Below are 26,558 nucleotides of genomic sequence, written 5' to 3'. Positions count from 1 at the left end.
TGAAATAAAACCATGTGGTAGGTCATTAATTAAATGGGTCAAAAATGGTGAGTTTTGCTTTTGGTCTTCGATTTTTATCCTAGAGATACAGACAGTGGGAGCTTCTATTTCTTTGGTGCACTTTTGAGGAGAGAACCCAGAGCCTCCTGTGTGAGGGAAAGTGCTCTACTACTGAGCTCTTCTCCCAGCTCCACAGGAGCCCGCCTTTTCTGCTGCATTTAAATAAAAACATCCATCTTAATCGATGGTTCCACTTCCATAGAATTTAGTACTCTTCCACATCTGTATACAGAGGCCATCTGGGTGCAGGATGGGAGGAAAGAAATAGAGAGAGGAAATGTAAGCATCCTAGACTCAAAACGAGTTAGCTCCATGGCTAAGCTCAGGAGGTGCTGCCCGAAGAAGAGGTAGCGATCTCTGAAAGAACCAAAATGAATGTCTAAATTATTTTTATTTGTTTTATTTTATTTATGCATGTGCATGTGCATATGTGTGCTGTCTGAGTGTGCAGATCAAGAGTCAGCATCAGGTATCTTTACAGCTCTCTCTTAATTTGGAGTCCCTCACTGACCCTAGAGTTCATTGATTCACCTAGACTGGCTGGCTCGTTGAACAAACCCTAGGGCTCCTCCTGTAGTTGCCATCTGACCAATGACTGACATTTGCCATCAACCTGGCTCTTTATTGGGTACTCAGGATCTGAACGCTAATCTTCACGCTTGAGCAACCATCTCCTCATCTCCATGTGTGCGACATTATTCCTGGGGAGATATGAACACTCTTACTAGAAATGAGGACAGATTAGGATGGAAAATCACTGGAGTCCACCTAGGTGAAACTGAAAGCTTTATTGGGGGAATATATAGAATATGGGTGAAGGAAATCTTAGTGGATCAGAAATGACTCAATGTCAAGATGTCATCAAAATCCCAGCCCAGCATGGGAACCAGCTCATGAATGGGGACCCCTGGAGAGCAGTGCCCAAGCACTAGGCATCTCAACAGGTGAGAGAGTGTCTTTTCTAGGCAGTTCACTTTGTCTGAGCATCTTTCAGGTAGCTTGGCCAGTGTGTGTGTTTTCTAGAATGCTTTCCTGGCCTCTATTTCTTCCCGGCATCTTCTAATCTGAGCCACCTTTTTAGTCAGCTTAGCTTGTCAGTGTTTCTTAGAAGTCCTTCCTATGTATGTATGCTTGGGAGTAAGGAGGTCTAATATTTGCTCAGTTTCAGAAACTTCCTGATGTGTTTGAGTTGTTTTCTTTCTGTGCTTGAGAGATTCCTTCGACGGGTGGAATATATTACCAGCCCCTTCCCTACTTGAAAGATTGATGTCTTAAAGAGCTTTCCTCTTAGGTGGAGGGTTTTCTATGAGAGAAAATAGCCACATACAAGTTTGTAAGCCACAGAATTATCGACAAGTGGGAATATTTCCCAAGTCCCATTGCCCTTTTTCATGTGAGTTTGAACATTAAAAAGGTTGAAGCTTGTGAAAAAGAGGCCTAGACAGAAAGACACAGAGGAAAAAGAACAGAGTGACAGAGAATAGGAAAGAAGGTTCATAAATGTGCACGTGAAAACACGGGTTTGTATTTTTAGGTTTGTAGGCAGTGTGATCTTGAACATGGGCTCCCCAGGATTCGCACCTCTGGATGCTTTTATTTTCTTACACACCAAACAAGTGTAATAGCCATATCTGTTCTACCCCCTGCTCAGGTTAGGATGTTACAGGATGAAAGGTTCTATTAGGACTGTTTAGAAAGCATGAAATGGTCTTTTCAGATGAAAGAGAATATTACCCAAACACCACTGTTACTCTTGTGGGTTTTTTTTAGTATAATATTTACTTTCAGATTTTATAATTAGGATAATTATTTAAAAGTGGGAAATCAAATTTCGTTTCACAATCAGAAGTAGAAGCATTTAGGAAAAGTGTGGTCTCAGAAGTCAAAGAGATTAATCTTTATATCCTGACTCTGCCTGGCACTTACTAAGTGAGCATCATTGAACATTTTGAAAACAGCTCTGGATTCCACTATAATGAACTCAGAGAATCACAATGAGGCATAAATGAGGCGAAGGGTTTTGCATACTGCAGAACACAAAGTAACTATTTAATTCATATCAATAGTCGTCCAGCTACTGCCACTGTGATGATGACTTGGGTTGTCAGTTTGGGGCTAAGTTTTCTCACTTATTTTTAGAAGCTGAGAACACACAGAGCTTTTACAACCAGGACTAAGAATTACCTTCTGTTTTCAGTTTCTCTTCAGGAAGATTCAGAGTCCCTCCTGTATTAAAGCACCGTCTAGGATAGTGTTTGTTGAGAAAATAACCAGGTTTATCAGATTTTGTTTTTTGGGTTTTTTTTTTTTTTTTGCTTCCCAAGACATGTCAGAGAGTATATAACAGAGCCTAATTTCTCTTGAGTATCCTGAGATTACATGACTTGGGCAAATTAATCAAATCATTCTTTTTCAGACAATGGAATATGTACACACTGATGTGTGAGGAAGGCAGTTAGGGTGTAGATCATATTAATGTTGTGCAGTTGAATGAGAGTATACTTAGAGTATATGGTATTTATCCCAGAGACTATGTTTAAGAAACATATAATTGTTTTAAAATGATTCATTTAGTTGCTGATTATGGAAATCAAAGCTCTATAACTATCAAAGTGACCATGTATAGCATGAAGAAGATATGAGGCCTTAGGATGGACATCATGGCATCTAACTATGTCCTGAAGTTGGGGTTGCCCAAGATGGTGACTAACTTAATAAGTGTCCATAAATTCATCATGTGGACCTTCCTGGAGGCAAGTGGTTTCTAAGAGGCCAGTTATTTAGCTCATAGGAAGGTTAAAAAATGCTGTGTGATTCCGCATTGCAACGACTCATGTAAACTTAGGCTTCAGAGCATGTCTTCTTTTCAATCTCTGCCCAGTTCTGTTTTGTGGGCATCTGGACATCAATCACAGAGTTCATTCCCTTTTTTTTTATCTTTATTAACTTGAGTATTTCTTATTTACATTTCGATTGTTATTCCCCTTCCGGGTTTCTGGACCAACATCCCCCTAACCCTCCCACTCCCTTTCTATATGGGCTTCCCCTCTCCATCCTCCCCGCATTACCGCCCTCCCCCCAACAATCACGTTCACTGGGGGTTCAATCTTGGCAGGACCAAGGGTTTCCCCTTCCACTGGTGCTTTTACTAGGCTATTCATTGCTACCTATGAGGTTGGAGCCCAGGGTCAGTCCATGTATAGTCTTTGGGTAGTGGCTTAGTCCCTGGAAGCTGACATAGTTCATTCTTAACAGATGAAGCTACATAGTACTTATATTCTTCAGTGTAGTGAGTATTGTCTTATTTGTTCTCAAGTGAAGCACTTTATAGCACCTCTATGAAACCTAACTGTCTCACTTCTCTGATATCAAAGAGGGAGCTCAGAGAGCAAGCGTCTTGTCTGGGCTCTTTTGGAGACTGATGGGTTTCACACTAGGGTCAGTTCTGTAAATGACCAGCTATGAGTGTTCATATCTGCACAGATGAATGGTGTGAATAGTTGAATGGAGAGTTTTAATATTGACCCTTATGGAAATTGATGAACACCTGTAAAGAATGCTAACTTATCTCTCATTAATATAATTCTCTCTTGTCTGTCAATAGCTAACCTGCGATTTTAAGAGCTGCTTGGCCTTGTTCTTAGTCCGTGATAACAAACAGGAACCTTATGTAAAAGAGAGAATGCTTATGTTATCTTCTAAGTGACATTGTAGCGAATGACATTGTAGCAAATTTATCTATGGGCTAACCAGCTTTTCCTATTATAATAATGACTTCTAGAATCACTGGAACAAAATTTTCTGTTCTAGAGCTTGAAAAATATTAGAAAAATCACAATATATACATACCAAAATGATTAATGCCATTAGTTACCTAAGAAGAACATTGATGTCGTAAATTTCTGCCTGGTGATGCCAATGTTCTGTATTGAATACCCATGGTGTCTCTGAAGGCTCTTTGGACTTTATAATTCCTCACGCATGTTCTTGCTGTTAGATTGAAAAAGTACTGACGAAGTTGGTAGGTGCGAGCATCCAGACTTAAATTCAGTTCAGACAGGTTTTTAATTTTGAAGGAAGACCGGAATTGATCAATATGATTGGCCAACTGAAGTTCGCCTTTAAAAGCTGTCAGCTGTTCATGTTTGTTCTCAGCCACATTTAACCTGTTGGGTTGACACAGGAAGACGGCCGTCAGGGCGACGACACATTCTAAGCGAGTTCTTATCTCAGTGGCAGCCAGATAACTATTTCAAGAGGTCTTATTTATTTAGTCTCTGATAGCTGACTGATTAAACATTTCATAGCAGGTAGGTGAAGTTATCTTTCTGAAGTGACTCCCAGAATTAGGACTGTCAGAAGTTCTTCTGTGGACTACATCTTGGTGAAAGGGCTACCGATTATCAATGGGAATAGGACTTGGAGACTCTAGGCTATGGTGACCTTAATTTGTATAGATTGTGTCTCCTGATATCCGAGCCCAAAGCTGACCATTGAGAACTAAAGGTCATTGACTTACTATTTTATTTAAATGGTTGATTATAGAAGCTTTATGTTCAGTTATTAGATTGTTTTGGCTGGTTCCCATGCTTAGAGAGAACTTAATGGCTGTGATTATTTCAATGCCTGGAAGTGTTTTTCTGCACTGAAGAATTAGATGTAATTCATACTGGGCTGGAGAAGGCTACATATGGCATCATTGTCATTGACTTGGATCTAATTGAGGGACTGTGTCCTAAAGACAATCATGAAGATTTCAGGCCTCTGGAGATAATTCTTAAAACCATAGAGAACACTTTATTTTGTGCTTGGCATGTGGGAATCATCTGAGAGTCCTTGATTCAAGATCGAAATAAATGCAGCTTTTCTAGATAGTCGTTCCCTAGTGAGTCAATTAGATACTCTCCTTCAAAGTCTAATAAAAAGTTTTGGTATTAGCATCCATTGATTGATAAGATAACATGATGAAAGCACCCCCAAGAACCCACTAATCTTTTGACCTAAATACTTATTCTTCATGCCCAATATTTTATGTATGGAACACTCCTCTTATTGTAAATCTTCACTGAATTTCTATGGTTTGGGGGATAAAATTAAACTTTTTAATGGCCTCCCAATTTCTTTAAGGTAGCAGTTCTACACTTGTACGGGGCTGTCAATGATCGCTTCAGAGAAGTCATGTAAGACCATTGGAAAGATCAGATGTTTATATTACGACTCATAAGAGTAGCAAAATTACAGGTGTGAAGAAGCAAAAAATAAATTTCTTGTTGGGAGTCACTACAACATAAGGAACCATACTAAAGGGTCACAGCATCAGGAAGGTTGAGAACCACTGCTCTAAGGACTGGTCTGTACCTTCCTCAAGGATTCAAGCTCTCATCCTTTTCTGTTGACCACTTAGAGCTTCTGTCAGTTGGGCTGCTGGTTTGACAAATTACACTCATCCCAAACTATGTAGCTTCCACCTATTTTTTCTTCCCAATCTGATTAGATTGTTGTTCTCCAGTTTCTGCCATGGAAAAGATAGTGGTTACTCATTACATGCATTCCTCAGCCAAGTAAGGCCTTTGGGACCACCCACAGAATCTGTCATTCCTCATCCTTTAAACAATTCAACAGACAACTTTAGGTATTCCTGATTAGCTATATAGTGTCCACAATGTAAAACTTCTCTTATTAGGCCAAACGAGTTAGTGAGGTTATATTTAACAGTACATAATGTTGGATCCCTTGTTTGAGAAAATCGTTGTATACTTTCTTACACTCGTTCTAGAATCGTCTAGTTTTACCTGCTTTTCAGAAACTTTCTCTTTATTGAAGAACTAGGAAAAGTGACATTTTAATTCACTTGTCTAAAATTTATAGTAAAAAAAAAACTATTGCTCTTTCTAACATACACTTATTCAAGGATATTGTGACACCTGATGAGATTTTTTAAAGATAAGATTATCTCTTTAGGTTGAACTTCTTAATAAATAAATGGGTTCATTTAATTCTTGGGATATTTGGGAATAACTTACAGCCTCATATAAAATCTATTTGGTAGGTTTTGGGCTATTTTTAAAAGCAGGTCATCTTTCTCTTAATTTGAAGTTGCCCATGGTATGAATATTAACACCAGAGACATCAACACTGCTAAACACCAGGGCTCTCCACACCCACAGTGATTCAGGTGATTCCAAAGCACTTGGTCCAAAGTAAGCTAGTTAATGTTAGGCTGTTTGGATTAAAAGTTACAAATTTGGAATATGAAAAAGAGTTTTATAAGACAGATAAGAAGAATGGGAAGTTCAAGATCTTTGTGCATGCTTCCGATGCCTCTCAGGCTAGGTCATGCCACTGAATTCGTGAAAACCATGAGCACATGAACTCTGGGTTAGGATAGCTCACATCTAGCAGTTGCAATGTCACTTTCCTTCAGACCCTTAGCTGTGTTATCAGCTCAGGTGATTTCTCGTGCAACTCTTGTCTTAGTACAAGTGTCTGCAGGGGAACAGAAACAGTCCAAGTAGGGTGAGTTGCAGGTCGTGATGTATTACAGTCTTGAGTGTTGGGGCTGGGAATGGGTAATGAAGATTCACTCGACAGTCCCGTTCCTGTGGGAGAGGCCTAAGGTTTGTCAGTTAAAAGGAGGGATTGGCTTTGTGTATTACTTCCTGACAAGATCAGCTTTGAATTCTGGGTCGGTATTGCTGCAAACACCATGACCAAAGCAGCTTGGGGAGGAAATGGTCTATTTGGCTCATCATAGTTCATCACCAAGGAATGTCCGAACAGGAGCTCCGGCAGGGCAGGAGTCGGGATGGAAGAGCTGCTGCAGAGGCTATGGAGACGCATTGGTCATTGGCTTGCTTGCTCTCCATGACCTGCTCAGCCTCTTGGCTTATAGAACCCAGGGCCACCAGCCTAGGGGTGGCCTAACCCACAATGGGCCAGGCCTTCCTAAACCGGTCACTAAGAAAATGCCACACGACTTTCCTACAACCAGATTTTATGGATGCATTTTCTAAATTGAGTCTCCTTCAGTGACTCTAGCTTGTGTCCAGTTGACGTAAAACTAACCAGAGCAGACTAGATCACACAGAGGCCCAAAGTTTCCATCTTGCTGTGACGTCAGAGATACATTATTTTGTGATATTTTATTGACAAGAAGTAGCACTTCACCAAGTCTGTGTGGAGGGATAAATGATAGATCATGGATCTTCTATCAACCAGTATTTCACTTAGTGTATGCATGTATGTATGTATGTATGTATGTATGTATGTATGCATGTATGCATGTATGTATGTACGTACGTACATACGTACCTATGTACCTACATACCTACGTACGTTCATACATACATATCTATTTCTGCAGCACTGGAGAATAAAGACAAGGTTTCGTGAATGTTATCACTCTAACTTTGGAATTCATCTAAAGCGTACTAAATTTGCTCGAATCTCATACTGGTGCACATATGAAGCCTAAGGGGATTTGCTTCAGAGACCTGAGATTAAATGATCTCCATTGAAAATGAAATTTAAGAAGTATATGCCTCTGGGATGCTCTGGCACCTTGGGTGATTGGCTAGGAAGGGTCCCAGGATTTGCTTTACCATTTCTGTGTTTGGAATACAGGTCGGTAGCATTCTTTGTGAGGAAATGACTTTTCTCACATCATCTTCAAGTGGAGTGAATTATTTTCTCTGAAGAGGGCTTTACTCCTAATCTTTCTAGGCAACTAAAACTCATATCTTTGTAGAATACTATTAGTATTGTTCAAAGGATAGGATCCCATCCAAAAAAGTTGGGATTTTGGGTTAATAAATCTAGTTTCTCTTACATTAGGAACTGTGAACCCACTGGACAGCCTTCTTTTTTGACCCAAATAAAATAGGAAAAAAAACCTTAGTAAATAAAAATATGATAAGATTTGATAAAAAGAATTTATTCAAGGCAAAACTCTGGTATTGGGGAGATACTTATAAATTAAACACATGGGAGTCAACATGAAGGTGCCTCTAGCCTTTGTGAGGTTAGGGTGAGGGAGATAGTTAGCCACACAAGCTTCTTGAAGATGACTTTTGCACCTTGTTTTAAAATCCAGAAAGAAATAATGCAACTCTTGGCCTGAAAACAAAAGTTTTTTGTACATGAGAATTTAAAAATAAGTCAGAACACCAGAAGCCATGTAGCCGCAGAACACTCTGCCCTCAGAAAAAAATGACTTTTAAAATAAAGACATCCTGAGACTCTTAATAATGCTCCAGCTCTCACCATTGCTTCCTGAAGTGAAATCTCCTGTCATTAGTGCTCCGCGGCTGTCAAGAATATAAAAGCCAACCTCCTGAAGAGTCATTTCCCAGTTGCCAATCATGACCGATGATCATTAATTAAATGGGAAATAGATTAGTTCTATTTTCCTCAAAGTAGTTTACTATTCAGGATTTACTTTTGAAACTTGTACATAAAAATGCATGTCCATTCTAAACTTCAGAAACAAGAAAACTTTACAGACGTAGAAAAATATAATTCCATCATAAAGATCATGAAGTCAAATTTTTCTTCATTTCCTGTAGATCTTGTTTCAAATCTGGGTTGAGGATGTTGGGATATTCCTCCTATTGCTGCTTCTGCAGTCAATGCCACCATCAAATTTATCCCTCACTTTTTAATGAAAGTAATTTTGTGTTGTCACTAGGCTTCACGTAGAAACCTGTTATATAATGGCTTGTTTTATGTCTTTGTTTTTCTTAAAAATGTCATCTTTCAGGTGATATAATGAAAATTTAGAATAGTGAGGAAAGTTTTAGAGCAAGCAAGCATAGTTGGAGGCCTGGATATGGGTAACTTTAAAGCTTATTGTTATTTCTAAGAAATGTATTTATCCTAAAACAATTCTCTAGTACTTTTTCACTTAAAATATTACAGCTTTCCCTATGCCTCCAATGTTATGCATAAATGCATATATATATATATATATATTTAAATGGAGACTGTAATAGGATTATAATATATTTCCCTGCTCTTCTCCCTAGCCCTCCAATATGCCCCTCTCTGTTCTCTTCCAAATTCATTTTTAATTGCAGGATAGCCATCTCTTTTCAGAAATATTTTTGCAAAAATAAAATTGTAAATATTTTTGGTTTTATATGTGTTTTTCAAATTTAAAGGGAAATTGTTGTGAATTACAGTGTGTGAGGATCATCGGGTCAGTTGGGCTTAGCCTAGATGAGAAGTCGGGGATGAGTGGATGTTAGGACGGATGCTTCAGTCAGCCGTCCCTCCTCCAGGTTGTTTCTCTGATTTCCACTTCATGAGTAGTGCAAACACAGGCCAGCTTGTGTTCGTGTTTAAAACAAATTCATCTTTCAATATAAAATTCCACATGTGCTGCGCCACCTGTACTAATGAGGCCTCTGCTTTCATTAGACTCAGTTCCCATAATGCACTCTGATTGTTTCCTTCTTGACAAGACATTTCTTAGCATCGCTTCCTCTTTGATTTTCCTACCCATAGTGAGTGCTTTGCAACTTACTATTCTTCTGTGAGTAAAATTATCACACTTCTTGAAGTTCTGCAGAACTTTTCTGCTAACCATAGAATCCCTATTGCAAAATGTGTTCGTCTCTTTCCTACTGACGGTCTGTATTTAATTCCAGTTCTTACTCCTGTGGTTTTTTTGAGTATCTTGTTCAACGTAGCTCTGTCTAGTTACTCTAAATGAAGATGCTCAAAGGAATACTGTTTTCGACAGAAGCAAGACACTACGATGAAAGTTTGTCACCTTCCTGCTAGTTGTTTCAACCAGCTAATTAGGAATCCACTTCCTAAAAATCTCCAGCTAGACTATTTCTTGAGTGCCCATATCACAACTGGCATTAATACCAGAAATATATTGTACAGAAAAGAGCAAATTAAAAACATAAGGTCTAGTAAATGACGCATACAAAATTGTGATTTTTGTCTTATAATATATAGAGTAAAAGTTATTTCTTTTATGAGTTTGTAAATTTAATTGTATTTATTCTTAGACCGAAGTATAATTTTTAATTTAATATCAATCCATTGTTTTTTTTTCCCCCCACAATCTTTGTGGATCAAAACATCATAAAACAAATTGAAACGATATGCCTGATTTGGCATGTTGCCACTTACCAAATGGTAGTTTGCTTAATGGAAAATTTCTCTGTTCTCTTTCTGCTGTCATGATGCTTTGTTATCAGACCTTTTAAGAAGACTCACTTGTGGTGTGCCAGCATACTGCACGGCTCCACTGAGCCTCGAGAACTATGCAAGCTAGTCAGATGTGTCAGTCACTCCCTTCTTTCATGCTCTAGGTCGAAGGATCTCATAAAGGAGGCTATCCTTGACAATGACTTCATGAAGAACTTGGAGCTGTCGCAGATCCAGGAGATTGTGGATTGTATGTACCCCGTGGAATATGGCAAGGACAGCTGCATCATCAAGGAAGGCGATGTGGGGTCACTGGTGTATGTCATGGAAGGTATGGTTAGTAACTTGTTCTCTGCTACTCATTGCCTTTCCATCGTCTGAGTTTCCCAAGGATCGCAATGTACTCTGTGGAACAATTCCCATCTTTCTTCTTTTATTGGGAAACAACTTGAACAAAGAGCTAAAATACTACTACGTACCGTGGTTGTAATTTATGAGATGCTGGTGTTTAGAATATTAATATAAGGATTCCATCTTTTCACACCTGGGGAATGACAACGGTGTGAAAGAAATACTACTTGCTAACTGCACGGGACTGCACACAATTACACTAGCTAGCGTTCTGATGGTGCTTTAATGGTAATTCCTGTCTTTCATAGTAATTAGTACATTCAACTCTACCCTTAACATTTAGTATATCACCAGGTTTCCTGTTGGGATTCTTCCAGATAAAGGTGATGTTTTCAGTCACTTGCATACGCATCACAGAGTCAATGTAAACCTCATGGCATATTAGCTTTCTAATTAATAAGAGGGGTAGTGTGTTTCACAAAACCCTTCAGGAACTGATGTAGAAATGTTTTGATGAACAACTTAACCATTAACTTCGTAAATATTGTTTATGCCTAGGTAGATTTTAATATTGATTGTTTTTAATTTGGAATTTGTAAAACCAGTTTTTTTACCTTTGGAGAAAGAACCTGAGGTGATTTCTGAAATAGCTTGGGAAGAAAGCAAGTCCAGAAATGCATGTGCTAGAAGTTGTTGAGTTCATTAGGCATGACCAGTGTTCCTGTTGAGTCTTTCATGACTCCCATAGTCTCCTTCTAGTTTATGGGTCACGAAGAAAGGATGTACTGGGACAAGTCCTACTTTCTCTGGGTTTCAACAACTAATTTTGTAAACTGGGAGATCCTCATGAAAGCATCTGGAGACATAGTTGGGTATCATATTGAGAAAGGTTGACAAGGCTTTTGGGGGGTAAAGGTTAGGAATGCTTCCCATCAAGAAAAAACCCAAAGTGGTTTTTGTGGCCTGAAGCATCATCATTACCAATATTGATAATATTTGTTTTGTTTTTGTCTTTTTATGGGATTATTAGGAAGTCAAATAAGATAACTTATATCAGTGGTTCTCAACTTGTAAGTTGCAACCCATTTGGGAGTTGAGCAACCTTTTCATGGGAGTCACCTAAGATCAATGAAAATACATATTTACATTATAATTCTTAAAAGTAGCAAGATTATAGTTAAGAAGTAGCAATGAAGGGTTGGGGATTTAGCTCAGTGGTAGAGCGCTTGCCTAGCATGCACAAGGCCCTGGGTTCGGTCCCCAGCTCCGGAAAAACAAAAAACAAAAAACAAAAAACAAACAAAAAAAAAAAAAAAAAAAGAAGTAGCAATGAAAATATTTTTATGGTTGGGGATCACCAAACACGAGGAACTGTATTAAAGGATGGCAGTTTGGAAGGTTAAGAACCTCCGATTTCTATGAATATTTGATGTAAAGAATTACACATTATAAAATCATAATGTCTTATCTATTTTATTAGGTGTTTGAAAATATAGTTATAATTATCTGTGCATTTGTGACTTGCCTTTAATTTTTCTTTGTAGTCTTCTGTAATATTCAGTTTTTACATTGTAATGTACTTCATCTTTTCCTTTAATATTTTCATATTTTGCTTCCACATCCTAAGTTTCTGCTAAGATAAGCTAAGATTTCTTCTGATAAAACCAAAACACAAATATAAATATTATGTACCTGGAAGAGAATTGTAAGGATAGGAATGAATTCACAGGGTAGGTATACTGTAAGACAGTGAGTAGGCATGGTAGAAAAATCTGAAAGACATACATAGGAGGCAAATATTGACTATGAAACTAGAGGTATTCTTCTAGGAATGATTAAAATTAGGAATATAACATTATATATGTCAATGATCTCACATAATTTGATTTGTCAATGTACTCATGTGGTAACTATGTATAATGCAGCCATTGTATGAAGCAAAATGAACTTTTGGCTTGGTTGTCTTTAAATTGAAACCATTGGTTCTCTACTGCAACAGTCAATCTTCAAACCTCGCATCTTAAGTTTTACTCCATAATGAATATTTATTAAAAATAGATTAACATAAAACCTTATAAATATAAAAAAGTACATTTGTCATCTCCTATCTTTCAAAGGAAAAGGGTAGATTACTTTTAGCTGTATGGCTTATTGAATGTCTAGACCATCCACTATATCGAGTGTGGTTTTTAAACAGTTCCATGTATAGACTTTATCTAATTTTCAAAACAGTCACACATAAACTCTAAATGTATTGTTTCATTTTATAAAAGGGGAGACTGAGAATCAATAAGGATGTGCTATTTTCCAAGTCAATCATGGTAGTTAAAATTTTTCTCCAGGCAATCTTGATTCATAACTTGAGGTCTTAATTATGGGAGTGTAAGGGTTGTATAAAGAAATGGAGCAAATTGTATATATTATATATGTGTATAATACATACATATAAGCAGTGAGAAAGAGGTTTGTCTTGAAATGGGATTGTGCACCTGTGGGGGCTGTCCAAGATGCTCAGGGCTGCAATTGCTGAAGGTTGTCTACTGTTGACTTTCCATTTCTGTGGTAGAGATCAGCTTTTTGCCTATTGAAGTCATCAGATGACGGAAGGGCTTTCATTAACATTTTGTCTGACAATAAACCTCACCCAGTTTATTCTTAAATATTACTCTCACCTCTAGCATACCTTCAAAGTATCTAGAATAACAATTAAGTATGTGTCTGGTATCCTTGGGTACAATATATCAAGTCTATCATATACTCACTCGGTATCTAATATATAACCATATTTAATCTTTAAAGACAATGAGCAACAAACTCATATTCTACACACATCCTGTGTGATGTTCCCTTATCTTGATGATACCATATAACTTAAATATTATGATGTAAATTTAACAATATTTAAATACTATGCAAAAGTTAATTCCTCATATTTAAGGAAATTAAAAACAATTATTTCCATATATATTCAGTACAAAATATGTAAAAACAACTTTATCAGAGACAATATTGCTTCCATTAGTGAAGATAAATAAACGACTTTCACTACTGCCTCAGTAGCGATTGCCTTGGCATAATTTGGATAAATTGTATGTATCTTTTCATTGTTAGATTAACTAAGCAAAATATCATCCTAATTACCCATTACAACCTCTGCTTTAATTGTCCCTTTAAAATAAGACTTTAAATGATACGTTAATATTCATAGTCATGCTGTATTTATACTGTTGATTGTCTTTAATAAATCCAATAAGTGACGATAATTCCATAAATGGATAGCAGGCTTTCTACACCCAGGAATTGAAATCAGCTCAATACAACTTCTGCTTTCATCTTTATGGAAAAATAATTTAAAATAAAAAACTCTGTTTTTAAATTTTTACAAATTTTCACTGGGCAAATGTTTTATTGTGTAATTAGTTTTGTTGAAAACCAACACATTCAATCTTCTCTCATAGCTTGCCCAGCCACGTTCTTGGTATAGAAAGATTCTTTTTGTGAACATTAATATTTACAAAGAGTATAGCACGGTACAATAAGTGAGTTGGCTCTGAAGGATCTTTCACAAGCTTACTGTCAAAACTTCATGAAAACACTCACGGAGTTGACATAGAAAATAAGCCCAGTTTTCAAGTTTCCCTGTAGTGTGAACTGATCCTTTCAGATACTTAAAATTACAACTTAATGAGAATATCACTTTCAAACTTCATCAAGAATTGCATAGGATTAGCTTCCTAAGGTTATAGGATAGGTTTAAAGAAAAAACAACTGCCCTGTCCAAGAATCCTTTGACATCTCAAATATATAAATTGTTTACCATATTTTATAACTTATTTCCACTAAGAAATGGACATTGGCCTCTTTTATGATGTGCTACTTCCTTTTTTCCCCCTTTAAAGTTTAATCTCTTTTTCTACACTCCAGATTTTATTCCCTTCCTGTCCACCCATCGACTCTTCCACATCACATACCTCCCCCTGTCCCCCTGTCACCATGAGGATGTCCCCACTTCCATGCCCCTCACTCCAGCAGACCTCTAACTCCCTGGAGCCTCCAGTCTCTGGAGGGTTAGGTGTATCTTCTCTGACTGAACCCAGACCCAGGAGTCCTCTGCTGTATATGGGGGTCTCATCTCAGCTGATGTATGCTGCCTGGTTGGTGATCCAGTGTCTGAGAGATCTCGGGGGTCCAGGTTAATTGAGACAGCTGGTTCTCTTGCAAGGGTGGCCCTTCTCAACTTCTTCCAACTTTTCCCTAATTCAACCATATTATGGTCTTCTTTTTATTAGAAAGGTAAACCTCAGTTTACCCTCATTTAAAATAAATTTCTGATTTAGCAATTGAATCCAAAAAAAAACCCTAGTATTCAGGATTCTCACCTGACATTCAGGTACCAGAGGTTGCTGATTGTAATATGCTGAAGTGTTTGGTTGGCTTAGAGAAGATGGCCGTGCACAACTGTGTGGAAGCAGACCTCATGCTCTGTTGAATCCCACGTCTGACAGAGTATTCTGAGAACTGCCTATTTAAGTTAACTCTTTCAGTGGAATCATCATTGCTATTTTTTATAAGATATTTACCAATGATTAATTTACTAATAACTCATTCAAGTACTTTCTTGCTACACAATGTTTAGTCATTTGCTAATTATTAACATGTTTGTCTTTATGATTAATTATTCCATGAGATCATCTAACTATGCATTAGTACATAGAGAAGTATATAGTATTTAGAGAAGTTAGATCCTTCGATAATATTATTCCAAACATCTATTAAAACATGAAGCCAAGTCCTACACTTTCCATACCCATGTCTTTAGCAATGCTAACTTTCCAAAGACAGATTAGAAGTTCAGCATGAACATATTTACTATGAATGTCCCAATTCATAAACTCACAAAAGATGCACACTCTCAAAGTGCAGGAGGAGAAACGATACTGCAGGAAGGGAAAGTCTGCCAAGGCTGAGTAGGAACAGCCCGTGATGAAAGCCATCCAGGACTTTGCTCTTCAGATCTCCCGCCACTTGGGCTCCGTGCCGTGCCCCACACACTTTACTATGTGCCACTCTCCTTTCAGACAATCCGGAATTCATTTCTTCCCTCCTTAGTTCATCTTCTCTCACCGAAGGAATCTGCGATCTGTCTTAACTCTTAGCTCCTCCCCACTGTGTACTTTCCGCTGAGGATTAAACTTCTGGAATGTTGGAAATGCCATTTCTTCCTGCCTAAAGTCAATAACATTGATTTTATTTTCTCACATTTAAATTTAAAAAAATTCTCAAGCGCTGCCCATTAGCTCAGGAGAGAAAAGACTTGGCATGGACCATTGCACACTGTCTTTAAGGAGTACCTGGTTATCTGCAGCAGCTCTCAAAACAAAGAGACATTTTAGCAACTTGGTTTGATTGAATTTGGGGCAAAACTCGATTTGCTTCATTGTCAGTAATTCATGGATACAGGTCTGCAAACGTTGCATACACCCAGAATCATTATTTTCCTGCTATACATCCTGTATTGTAAACTTACATACTTCCCACTGTAACTGTTAGTTCTCTTCAAAAATTCTTATTTTCTGCATGAAATTAAATGACGTTTTGAATGCTGGCATTCAACAAGGGATTTTTTTTATATAAAAGTAGACATTAGTGATAAGGCTCTGTGTTAGCATTCAAAATGCTGCCTGAGCATATGAGGTGCTTGAATACATTTTTATATGAAACGGTTTTCAGTAAATGCAACAGGAGAAGCAGGCCATTTTATTCACTAACGTCGGGTGTGGCCTTTTGACTTCAGGAGACTTCACATTCACCCAGAAGCTGCCTTTCTTTAAGACAGTTGAAATATCAGTGTGTCGGATTATTTTTGTATTTCCAAAACACTTGTATTATTTATGCAAAAGACTATGTTTATGAAGTAGCTACCCAAAAGCAAAACAAAACATGTATTTGTGAAAGTTCATAAACAAGGAGAATCTTAAGTACCGAGTGTGCCTTTTGAAAAATAATATTTCAGCTATGATAGTGGAGTCAGAGTCAGGGAGCTGAGTTATTTATGTGGCTCATGGAATAAGTATCATGCTCTCTGGGGTACAATGTGCAAAAGAGCTTTTAATATGCTGGAGAAAATTCAGGAATTATGCATTTATAAAAACTGCCAATATTTCGTCTCTATATGGGAAGTTTAGGGAGAAAATGTAACTTCTTAAATGCTTGAACTCCTCTCATATGGAAATAGAATTGCTTTGCATGAGTGTAGATAACCAGAGGGGGAAAACGCAGGCTACAAAGACTTTTAAATTGAGTCAGCTGGAAAATCAATAATCTACTAATTAAAATGTCCCCAAAGTGAAAGGGACAGCTTTATGTGGTGGCCAAACCCGTCTCTGAAGGCATTTTAGGGGTACTTAGGTAGCGCCCTCTAGGAGAAACTGTGTAGGTGGAAGATGGACTTCTGTGCCTAAATCATCTCTCATCTATTGTCTTCCCCAACTTGAGAATTCCGAGCCGGTATATTTGTGAATGAGTGTTATCCAAGTTACCTTGTGAGATTCCATAGGTCATAAGAGTTCCTCTTTACCACACCAACCATGCAAAGCTCATGTGTAGTGTTGAATAGCCTAGACTTCCCATGACTATAATAATTCTGAGCTGTTCTTTGTACATTTGAAGGGTTTATACAGTATTTTGTTTCATCATAATGCTACATTTCATACGTTTTAAGCTTCCGACGATAATGACGTTGTTTCTATTGTTCGCCCTCCCAGAAAGCACTCCATCTTTGTGAAATGATGCCAAATGTCTTTCTAACGTTTTTATATTAACCTGGTCATATCTGATTGTGGTTCGTGTACATTCTACTTTTCTTCTTTTATTCGTGGTGACTTTTATGGGCTAACATTGATCTAACTCACTGGATGGATGCACAGTGCTGTCCTGTGATTTCACCTTCTTTCCCTCTAACCTCTAATGAGGAAAAGCTTCTTTTCTTACCCCTTGGAGCTTTGCTGTCCCTCTGAAGAGTCTTTGTTAGTCTGCTCAGCTTTATGTTGGGAGTTGATTTGACATTCGGAGCTTACCCTTGGCAATTATCTGCATCGTAAATATTTTCTCTTAGGTAGATCTTGTATTTTTTATGTCTTATTGACACCTGAGGGATAGCAGTTATTAATTTGAATGCAGTGAAGTGTATCTCCTGATTTTTGTACGGTTTTGGTTTTGTGTCTCCTTAACAAATCCTGGAAAGTAATATTTCTCCTGCATATGTGAATGCCTGCAGAGGTAAAGGCTAACATTTGAGTTAGGCATGTGAGGAGTTAATTGTTTCTATCTGTGTGTGATCCCAAAATCATTTTCCTTCTCGAAATATGAAGCTGGAAAATATTTTTTATTTCATTTCTATCTTCTCTTGTTTTCCAGAATGTTCTAGAATGTGAATCACCCTCAGAGGTAGATGGTAGATGTGTTTTTGAATGTTCCACAGTGGTTTCTTTCTTTGTCCTTTTCTTTCTTCTATTTTTTTTTCTTTGAGAGTTGTTATGTATTTGGAAACCATGACAGGTCGTTTAGTGACAGACTTGATGATAAAACTGAGTAATGCATTTTTCCCCACAATATACTAAGGATATATCTGTATCATTTAAAGGGGACACATTTTGTTGTATAATTCAAGCAGGACTAACTCAATGTTTTGACCACAGGCACTGTTATTGAAAAGTGGCACATGTACATCAAAGGTATTTTTCCTGTTGTGGATTTGTGTTGTAGACACTGGGAGTCTCCCTCTGTACCTCAGGCTGATCTCAAGCTTGAGAACCTCCTGCCTTGGGCTCTCAAATGCTGGGATTACTGCCATGCCCTGTTGTGACTGACTTTGACTGGCAGGTTTAGCTAATCAATCCCTGCCTGAATTCATAAAACGAAGCCATAGTAATCGAGCTAAATTTACTACATTACAAAAGGTGGCATTAGCACTTTTCTCGGTTTTAAAGATTTCAGAAATTGTGAATAACTGAAATTTGCCATGCATGGAGTTTTGAGATGGTAGCCAGGAAGGTAACTGATTTCAGAAAGGAGCCAGGGTGATTTCAGTGATGCAATTCCAGAGTCACACTTTTTATGAGCGAGTCTCCTTTTTTCCCCCCATTTTACTGTCACTCTACATAATTATGGATCTTGGATTTCATTTCTATCCTCATTCACTTTGTTCAAATGACAGTCTCTCCACGGTCTTCATTTTGAAGGGATGCCAACTTTGGAAGTTCAAATGTGTATTATTTGGATGAAAATTAAGAATAAGTAGGTTTTGCACAGTTGAAAGAGCGAGAAGAAAATATGATCACTTCCTGGGCCAGAATATAACGGCACACTGATGTCTTAATAATGAGGTCAGGCTCACCCCACCCATCATCACATCAAGCTGTTTGGTGGTGTGCATTCTAAACATTTAACAAGACCCCGCAACTGCCGATTCAGTTTTAAAGACACACCCATGTACTTCCTAGGAGGCTGTAACAAGATTCCCAATGACTTTTGTGGGCGTTTAGCTAGATTAATGCTTTTCGTATCCATCCATCTGATGAAACATCCCTGAATAGTGTGTAATGGTTTTGCCATACTCTTCAAGAGAGGGCAGAGAAGCTTCAGACTGTGGCTACCATGGCAACAGCCCACCCCAATGTACAGACCATTGGATTAAGACCCAGTTGTTCTTGGAATTCTACAATGGCCTCCCTCTTCATAAACGCAGCTTATAATGGCACATGCTTCTTCTGAATTGAACTATTATGGCCTGGAAAGTTGCATCTGATGTTCATGCTAAGGTTATACTGCAAACTCCTTTCCAATATAATATTTTTGTCCTAAATCTCTGTAAGTATCACACAGAGATTTAGAATTCTAATAGACATGACTTAGAAGGGCATTAAACTAAATTCCTGGGAATTTATATTTCATGCATATTTAATATATTGTGGAATTATTACAGGCTGAATTTACATTAGTGATTTTATTTAGTTCCAATCTGGGGCCTAATCTGATTAACTTTGCTAAGGTGAATTGCTCTAACATATAAGACACTCTGGGATCTTCTTTCTATCATTATTGATGATAAAGCTTTCAAGGGAAGTAAACATTAGTTCTCAAAGGAGAAATGATCAATCTGTAGGTTTTCAACAGTCATTTCGTTTGTTTTTCTTGAAAGAAAATTAAGATGGCTTTGAGTTCCCGAGTTTATTCCTGTGAGTTTTAATCATTTATTTTATCAAACAGAGTTCAAATAATCAAAAGTTGGAAAACTCTTTTAGAATATTCTTTGTATTGATTTTGAGGTCACAAATGTATATAGTGAAGATTAATGAGCCCCAAAGATTAGATGACCCCTTTTCATGGCGTGTTACAGTGTGCCTTTGAGTGGGTGGTGTAAAATGTTTGAATTTTTATATTCTCAACAACTGACAATACCTAAAAATTACTTAGTGGATTGTTTTGCCAGACAGATTCTTTATTGAAATGAACTTCCATATTTATTTAACTATTCATTCTGTATTCAAGAAGTGTAGCATTTAAGTCATTTACTATTACTGGGTTTTAGCAGACTGAAATAGAGAACTGAGTATTATATATATTTTGATGATGGATGAATGGGAAAAAGACAAAAACATCTATGGACAAAAGCGAAAGGCTTTCAGGTGGTGATAAATGTTAGGAACAATTGGAATTACGTAGGGTAGCCTTGGTGAGTCTGGCCGTCTGTGATATGATGACGCTTCCTCAGAGAGGAAAACCGGAGATGAGAATCAAATGACCAGAAAGAGTCAGATCAACAAAAGTGTGGATCGAGCACTCCAGACAAAGGAAACCCCACGAAGAATGTTAGACACGTTAGACAGCGCGAGTTGGAGTTGCATTGGTGGTAGAGTCGAGGACACTTGTTGCAATTTGCTTCTGCATCCTCAGAGATGTAGACAGAGCTGGGGGTATTTAAGAATTGAGACAGACTTGGCTCACACATTCACAGACCATGACGAATGAATTATGGAGTCGAGGAGGGGTCCAGTGATGCCAGCTGGGAGGTGACAACATTAATTAAAGCAAAGCACAATGGTGGCTTAGATGACAGTGGTGGATGGGAGTCCACCAAAGTTGTGGCATGATTTGGCAACATATCAATTAGCTGTGCCTGTGATAAAAAGAGAAATTAGGAATGATTTCCTTGTTTAATGCGAATAACGGAGCAAATGATGGTGGTATTTTCTGATATGGGAATAAATGAGATAATTTCATGTTTAAGAGAGTGAACCAGGAGAGTTGCCCTGGTGAAAGGAGGGTTAAGGTGCCCCTAGGTACCCTCTTGAAGCTGCTGAAAGGGGCAGTGAGTATCCATGTCCTCAGTAAAGAGGTAAGAAGGGGGCATCGGAGTGTTCTGCTGACTAAACCAGGCAAAAAGGAAAGGCTGGTGAATATGGTTCACTCATAATTAAAGTACTTGTTTTATAGCAAGCAGATTCAATAGGTGAGGTTGCATATTTGAATAAATGTCTTAATTATATATGTTCCTAATTAAAAAAGATTATCTGTGGAAAATCCATGCACTGAACTGAAAACTCCGATTTTATGAAAACAGATATGCTTAGTGCAGACTCTCTTGCAGTGTGGGTTGGAACCCTTCTAAGTGTTCGTTGAGATCAGGACACATAACACCAGCATGCTATATTTTTCTTTTCTGTTTCATTCTCTTGTGAGACTATGTAACTAAAGGTTTTCCCACCCCCCAAAATAACAATTCTGAGATGTCTTATGTATGAATAAATGTATAGGCCAGAAGCTTGGGCCTGTTCCCTGACTAGCTCATAACTCAGTTATCCTGTTTAAAGGAGTCGAAAGTCATGCCACATGGTTGGTTACCTGGTCCTCAGTTTCATGCTATCATCTTCCTGTGTGTCCAGGTGAATCTTTCCATGCCTGACTTTAACCCAGAATTCTCTCACTGATGGATGCCCCACCTTCTAATCCTGCTTCAGCTCATTGACCAATCAGCATTTTGACAGGTGAATGCTTTTTAAACAGTGCACAAGAGATTATCTCTATAGTGTATGGTGGTCTGTTCCCTTCAATCCTTTCCATATCCTTCCCCAACTCTTAAATTGATAGTCTCCTTTTCTTTGATTGTTATCATTACATCTATATACATGTGTATACACATACACATATATAGTTATGTACAAATAAATAAATATAAATCATTTTGTCTTTTTTGCTGTTTGTGTATATATGGTCCCAGGGTTGACCACTTTGCACTGCGTAGCCAATAAGAAGTCTCATCCCTGAAAGAGACTAATTTTCCCTCTTCTACCCATCATCAATTGCTCTAGATGTTTTTGTCTACAGGTGGGACCCCTCAAAATTATCCATATTTTGAGTAAACATGTTCATTGAACTTTCACTTGTTTCAGTTTTGGTTTTGCAGCTATTTCTAAGTGGGACAGCTTCACACACTTTCTTATATTCTGACTCTAACCCTGCCTCCTTTTCTATGTTCCCCAAGACAGAGATGCAGAAGCTCTGATATAGATGTATCCACTGGTTCTGGGCTTCCCAGGATCTGTTGAACTCTATACTGTGACCTGCTGTGGCTTTCTGTGATAGTCTCCATTTGCTGTATAGCGAAACCTCTTTGATGAGGGGTGGCAGCTGCATTTATGTGTGGGGATAAATGTGTGACGTAGAGTCTATATAGGAATTGTGCTGGTCTAGCAAGGTGGCAGTTGTAGACTCTTTTTTCTTTTTTCTTTTTCTTTTTTCTTTTTTTCAGAGCTGGGGACTGAACCCAGGGCCTTGCGCTTGCTAGGCAAGCGCTCTACCATTGAGCTAAATCCCCAACCCCTTGTAGACTCTTTTCTAAGCGTAACTTCACTGGCTCTGGGAAGCTCTCTAATTTTGTAGTACTGGGCATGATTTCTTTCCTGTTGAGTTTACCTTAAATTCTGATAGGATAAACATCATTAAGACAAATCACATAAGTGAAAACTTTGGGGAATTTTCAATAGTTTTAGTATTGTAAAGCTGTCCAGAGGCTAACAGTTACAGGAAGCACTGCTTAAGCCATGTAACCCAAAGGCTAACAAGAGCAGCTGATGTTTGCTTAGCAGAGCAGATTGACATTGGCTCTAGGTTCAGAACATCAGATATTGAGGCCCTCCCTTAAACTATGGATCAGTAGGACTGTCTTTCAAACAAGCATGTGCTAAGTAAAGGCTTGATGATTAGAAGTTGAAAACTTTTTTTTTTAACTTTTGCAATTGTGGAATTTAAATTAAGGGCAAATAGCCTGGGCAGATATGAGTGGGCCAGTAACCCCCATTGAAGTGGTTATTATTGTGCTAATTACATTTCATTTCACAGCTTGAAAGTATCCTTGATGTATCTTGCTTCACACTTTCTAATGTTCAAGAATTGGGAATTGAATTGGGTTCCCCCATAATTATCCTGAATTAGTGTAGCAAGATCCGGAAATGTTTGTTAATTGGACATTTAGTTCAGAGGGAATAAAAGAATCCACTATTTTTTTTTTTAAAATCTCCTCAGCATTGTGCTTGAAGGAAGTGGCATTATACTTTACCTATTACTCAAAGTCTCATTAGAGCTGACATTTTTGTCTTTTGATTACTCAGTACAGTAACCCTTCCAATAGCATGAAAGGTCTCAGATTAAATAAGAAAGTGCATTATTCCACACGTGGGCCCCTGCAGTTTGTAGAGTTCGTAGTCTTCATCCAGATGTTATCGTCATCTGTCAAGTATCGGTTGGATAGAGGCCTTTCTTAAAACTCTGGTTGCTAAGTGAAGACTTGGAATCTCAGCTCCTCTCTCTCTCTCTCTCTCTCTCTCTCTCTCTCTCTCTCTCTCTCTCTCTCTCTGTGCTACGTTTTGCAAAGAGCCTTTTCATCTGTTAGCACATCTCCCTGTTTTTTTATATTTAACCCCCACAGTACTTAAGCACTTTTCATGAAATAAGCTGGAAAAAATGTGACTCCTTCCATGTTTTGTTCTTGAAAGACAGCATTCTCCCGTTGTCCTCAGCATTGTAAGTCACAGTGAGGGATAAAAGACCTATGTGTGTATAATATATTGTGTATACATCATAGTTCAGTGCTCTCTGCTACAGCACATTTTGCTCTCATGCTCAGAATATAGACTTTTCTTGACACAGTGAAACTGCTGAACTAGGTCTCTGTCTCTTTGTGCTTTATGTTACAAGCTCCAGTCATTTGGTTTCAGATGTCAGGTGGAGAAATGACCAAAGAACTAAAAGCCATAAATCCTGGGGGTTTAATCCAGATCTACCCATTAAGCAGCTGTGTGCCCAGATAGACATGATGGAAATAATCCTCTTTGTGATTTGTCTATTTTGTTTCTCAACTTTGTAGATGACATCATCCTTTCTCTGTAAAAATCTGCCCAGAGTGCAAACCAGGGGCAGTTCAATCACAAAGCTCTGTCCTGTCTCTCTGTCTGTCCTCTGCTCTTAACGGTCCCTGTCTGGCCCAGCTTTAATTCATGCCTTCATCACTTCTTGCCTGAATTTCCTAACATTTCATCTCAGCCATTCTGAACTTAAGCTTATCTTTCTTTTTTTTTTTTTTTTTGCATTCTCTACATAATCATATAATCATGAGCTTGATATTTTTCAAATGTGTTAGTTTTATTATGTCCCATGAGTCACGTGTCCAGTGCCCTTCTGTGGTTAACAATGCAAATCCCTTGGGATAGAAGACCCTACAGTGAAATGAAGTCAGCTGAGTTTACAGCTTGGCAGACACGGACCTGAATTCAGATCCAAGTAGGAAGCTATATATGCTTTGGGGAAAGTTCTGGATACATTTTTCCATCTCCTCTCTTGTCAGTGTCAAGTCTTGTGCCTGACATGTGGGAGGGAACACTTGCCCTGCTTCCACTCAATTCTGCGTGGCCTGCTCTGTGAGTTTGGCTAATCTTTCTGTGTTCATTATATCCGTGATAGCATGTATTTCCTCTGCTCCAATTACATGCTCTCAAATGCTGCTATCCTTTGGGGTCAGCTAATGTATCTGTCCTAAAGAGACTCCCAGTAGAGCAGTATTATTTTATTTGAGGGGCCTACCATCCACTGTGCCCTCCTTACAGCACCTTAACCTGGTTGGGTTTTACAAATTTTATTCCTACAACTTATTGATTCAGTAACTGGTAATTTTGCATATGCTCTGTGCTAGGCCCTGTTCTAAGGATTACGGTTACAGCCCAGAAAGCAACACACAACTGTGATACTAGGTTTCTTATGTTGCAACAGAGGCAATGCATTAACAGGGAAGTGTGTGTGTGTGTGTGTGTGTGTGTGTGTGTGTGTGTGCTGTTATGAATATCAAGCGTGGAGGTGGTACCTAGAACAGTAGGCAGAAGAGAGGCTAGATGCGCTGCATGGGATAGTCAAGATGGATGAGTTTGTAGGTTGAGCATTGAACAGAGACATACTTGAGTTTATGATGGGGGTAGGAGGATCATAGACAGAGAGAATAAAAGTGTGCTATGCTCAAGACCAGGTTTTGATTGACATATTCAAATAACACTATGGGTAGCAGAGTGGCTGGAAGAAGTTGGTGATTATGGGGATGAAGTGGGGGAGCATAAGAAATCAGCGAGGTAGCACAGCTCAGATGGAATCATAGGCCATGCTGATGTTTTTCAAGTGGTTTGTAGTTCTCTGCGTTATGACTAATAAGAAACCTGTATCATGTACGGGAAGTGATATTTTTAATGGCAGGAAGGAAGCTGTGATATTAATGAGAAAATTTTAAAATAGCTATGATCTTGGTTTCGAATTAAGGAGTAAAAGAATAAAGATATATAAAAAATGTCAAATTCTGAGTCTACTTTGAAAGTTCAGGCAGTAGTTTTTGCTAGTTCGTTGGACTGATTGATTGATAGCAGCTCACGAGAGGAAGTAAAGAGTGAAGGACTCCAGATTTTGGCTTAAATAATTGGAATAATGAAATCAGGTTTTATAGAGAAATTTAGATGATTAATGAGAAGTGACACTGCCAGACATATCTGGTACACAGTTGTCTTCTTATTCATCGTTTCGGGGCTGGACTAAATTGTAATACCAAAGAGCCATTGAAATGAGTTCTTTCTACTCAAGTAGAGACTTATTTCTGTTTTATGTGATATCCTAGAAGTAAACGGAGGAGGCTCGTTGAACAGCTAAAGCTCATGTTGTGATGTGGGTGCCCAGGTCCCCAGACATTGCTGTTTCTTTGGTTGAAGGCAGATCACCAGCTCTTTGATGCTGTATCCCAAGGCATACAAGAAATATATATGGAATATAAGAAAAAACAGGGCAGGCACGCTTGTGCTCAAAGTCACACACTATCTGTTCTCATCCCCTTCCCCAATATTTAATCACAGGAAGACCAGGAATAAATAATCTCTACAAAGGAACCACCTGTGTCGTGACATTATAAAATTCCCTCTCTAACATGAAAGACAGGTTGAATCCTATGGTACTTTATACCACCCTTGTCTATCTCTTCTAAGCAATTTAGAATTAGAATGATGTTTTATACAGCCTTAGAAATTGCCACCACGTCTGTGTACAAGTGTGTGCATACTACGTGCAAGTCCCTTCAAAATACATTATTTTCTGCTAGATATGACTTTTTACCTTTGAGTTAATTTGATACCCCTCTTATATGTCAAATGATTTTTTTAATATACCTTTATCAGCAACACTGGACAGCTCCAGCTTTTCAATAAACTTTATGTTCATCAAACATCAGTGCCTTATGTTCATTCTTGCTTCCGAATGGACAAGTCATAATGACTTATCATTTATGCTTCTCCAGAGTATTTATGTCACCCACTTGCTTCCACATAACAATTCCAGAAGCCACAATCAGTGACGAAGGAGTGAGTCACTGCTGTACAATAAAGTTGCATCACCGATTCCAAACTGCC

At 38.2% G+C, this 26,558-nt stretch overlaps 1 protein-coding gene across 1 annotated transcript in view; it reads left to right on the top strand.

The window, feature by feature from the left end:
- Positions 1–26,558, top strand: part of Prkg1 (protein kinase cGMP-dependent 1) — an 885,274-nt gene that overhangs the window by 74,987 nt on the left and 783,729 nt on the right. The window contains exon 2 of the mRNA XM_032891799.1: positions 10,386–10,552. Within this exon, the coding sequence (XP_032747690.1) occupies positions 10,386–10,552 (167 nt within the window). The remainder of the gene's footprint in view (positions 1–10,385; positions 10,553–26,558) is intronic.

Source organism: Rattus rattus, chromosome 2, assembly GCF_011064425.1.
Source record: "Rattus rattus isolate New Zealand chromosome 2, Rrattus_CSIRO_v1, whole genome shotgun sequence".
Lineage (NCBI taxonomy): Eukaryota > Metazoa > Chordata > Mammalia > Rodentia > Muridae > Rattus > Rattus rattus.
Note: the sequence above shows the minus strand (reverse complement) of the source record. Positions and strands in the feature narration are given on the sequence as shown.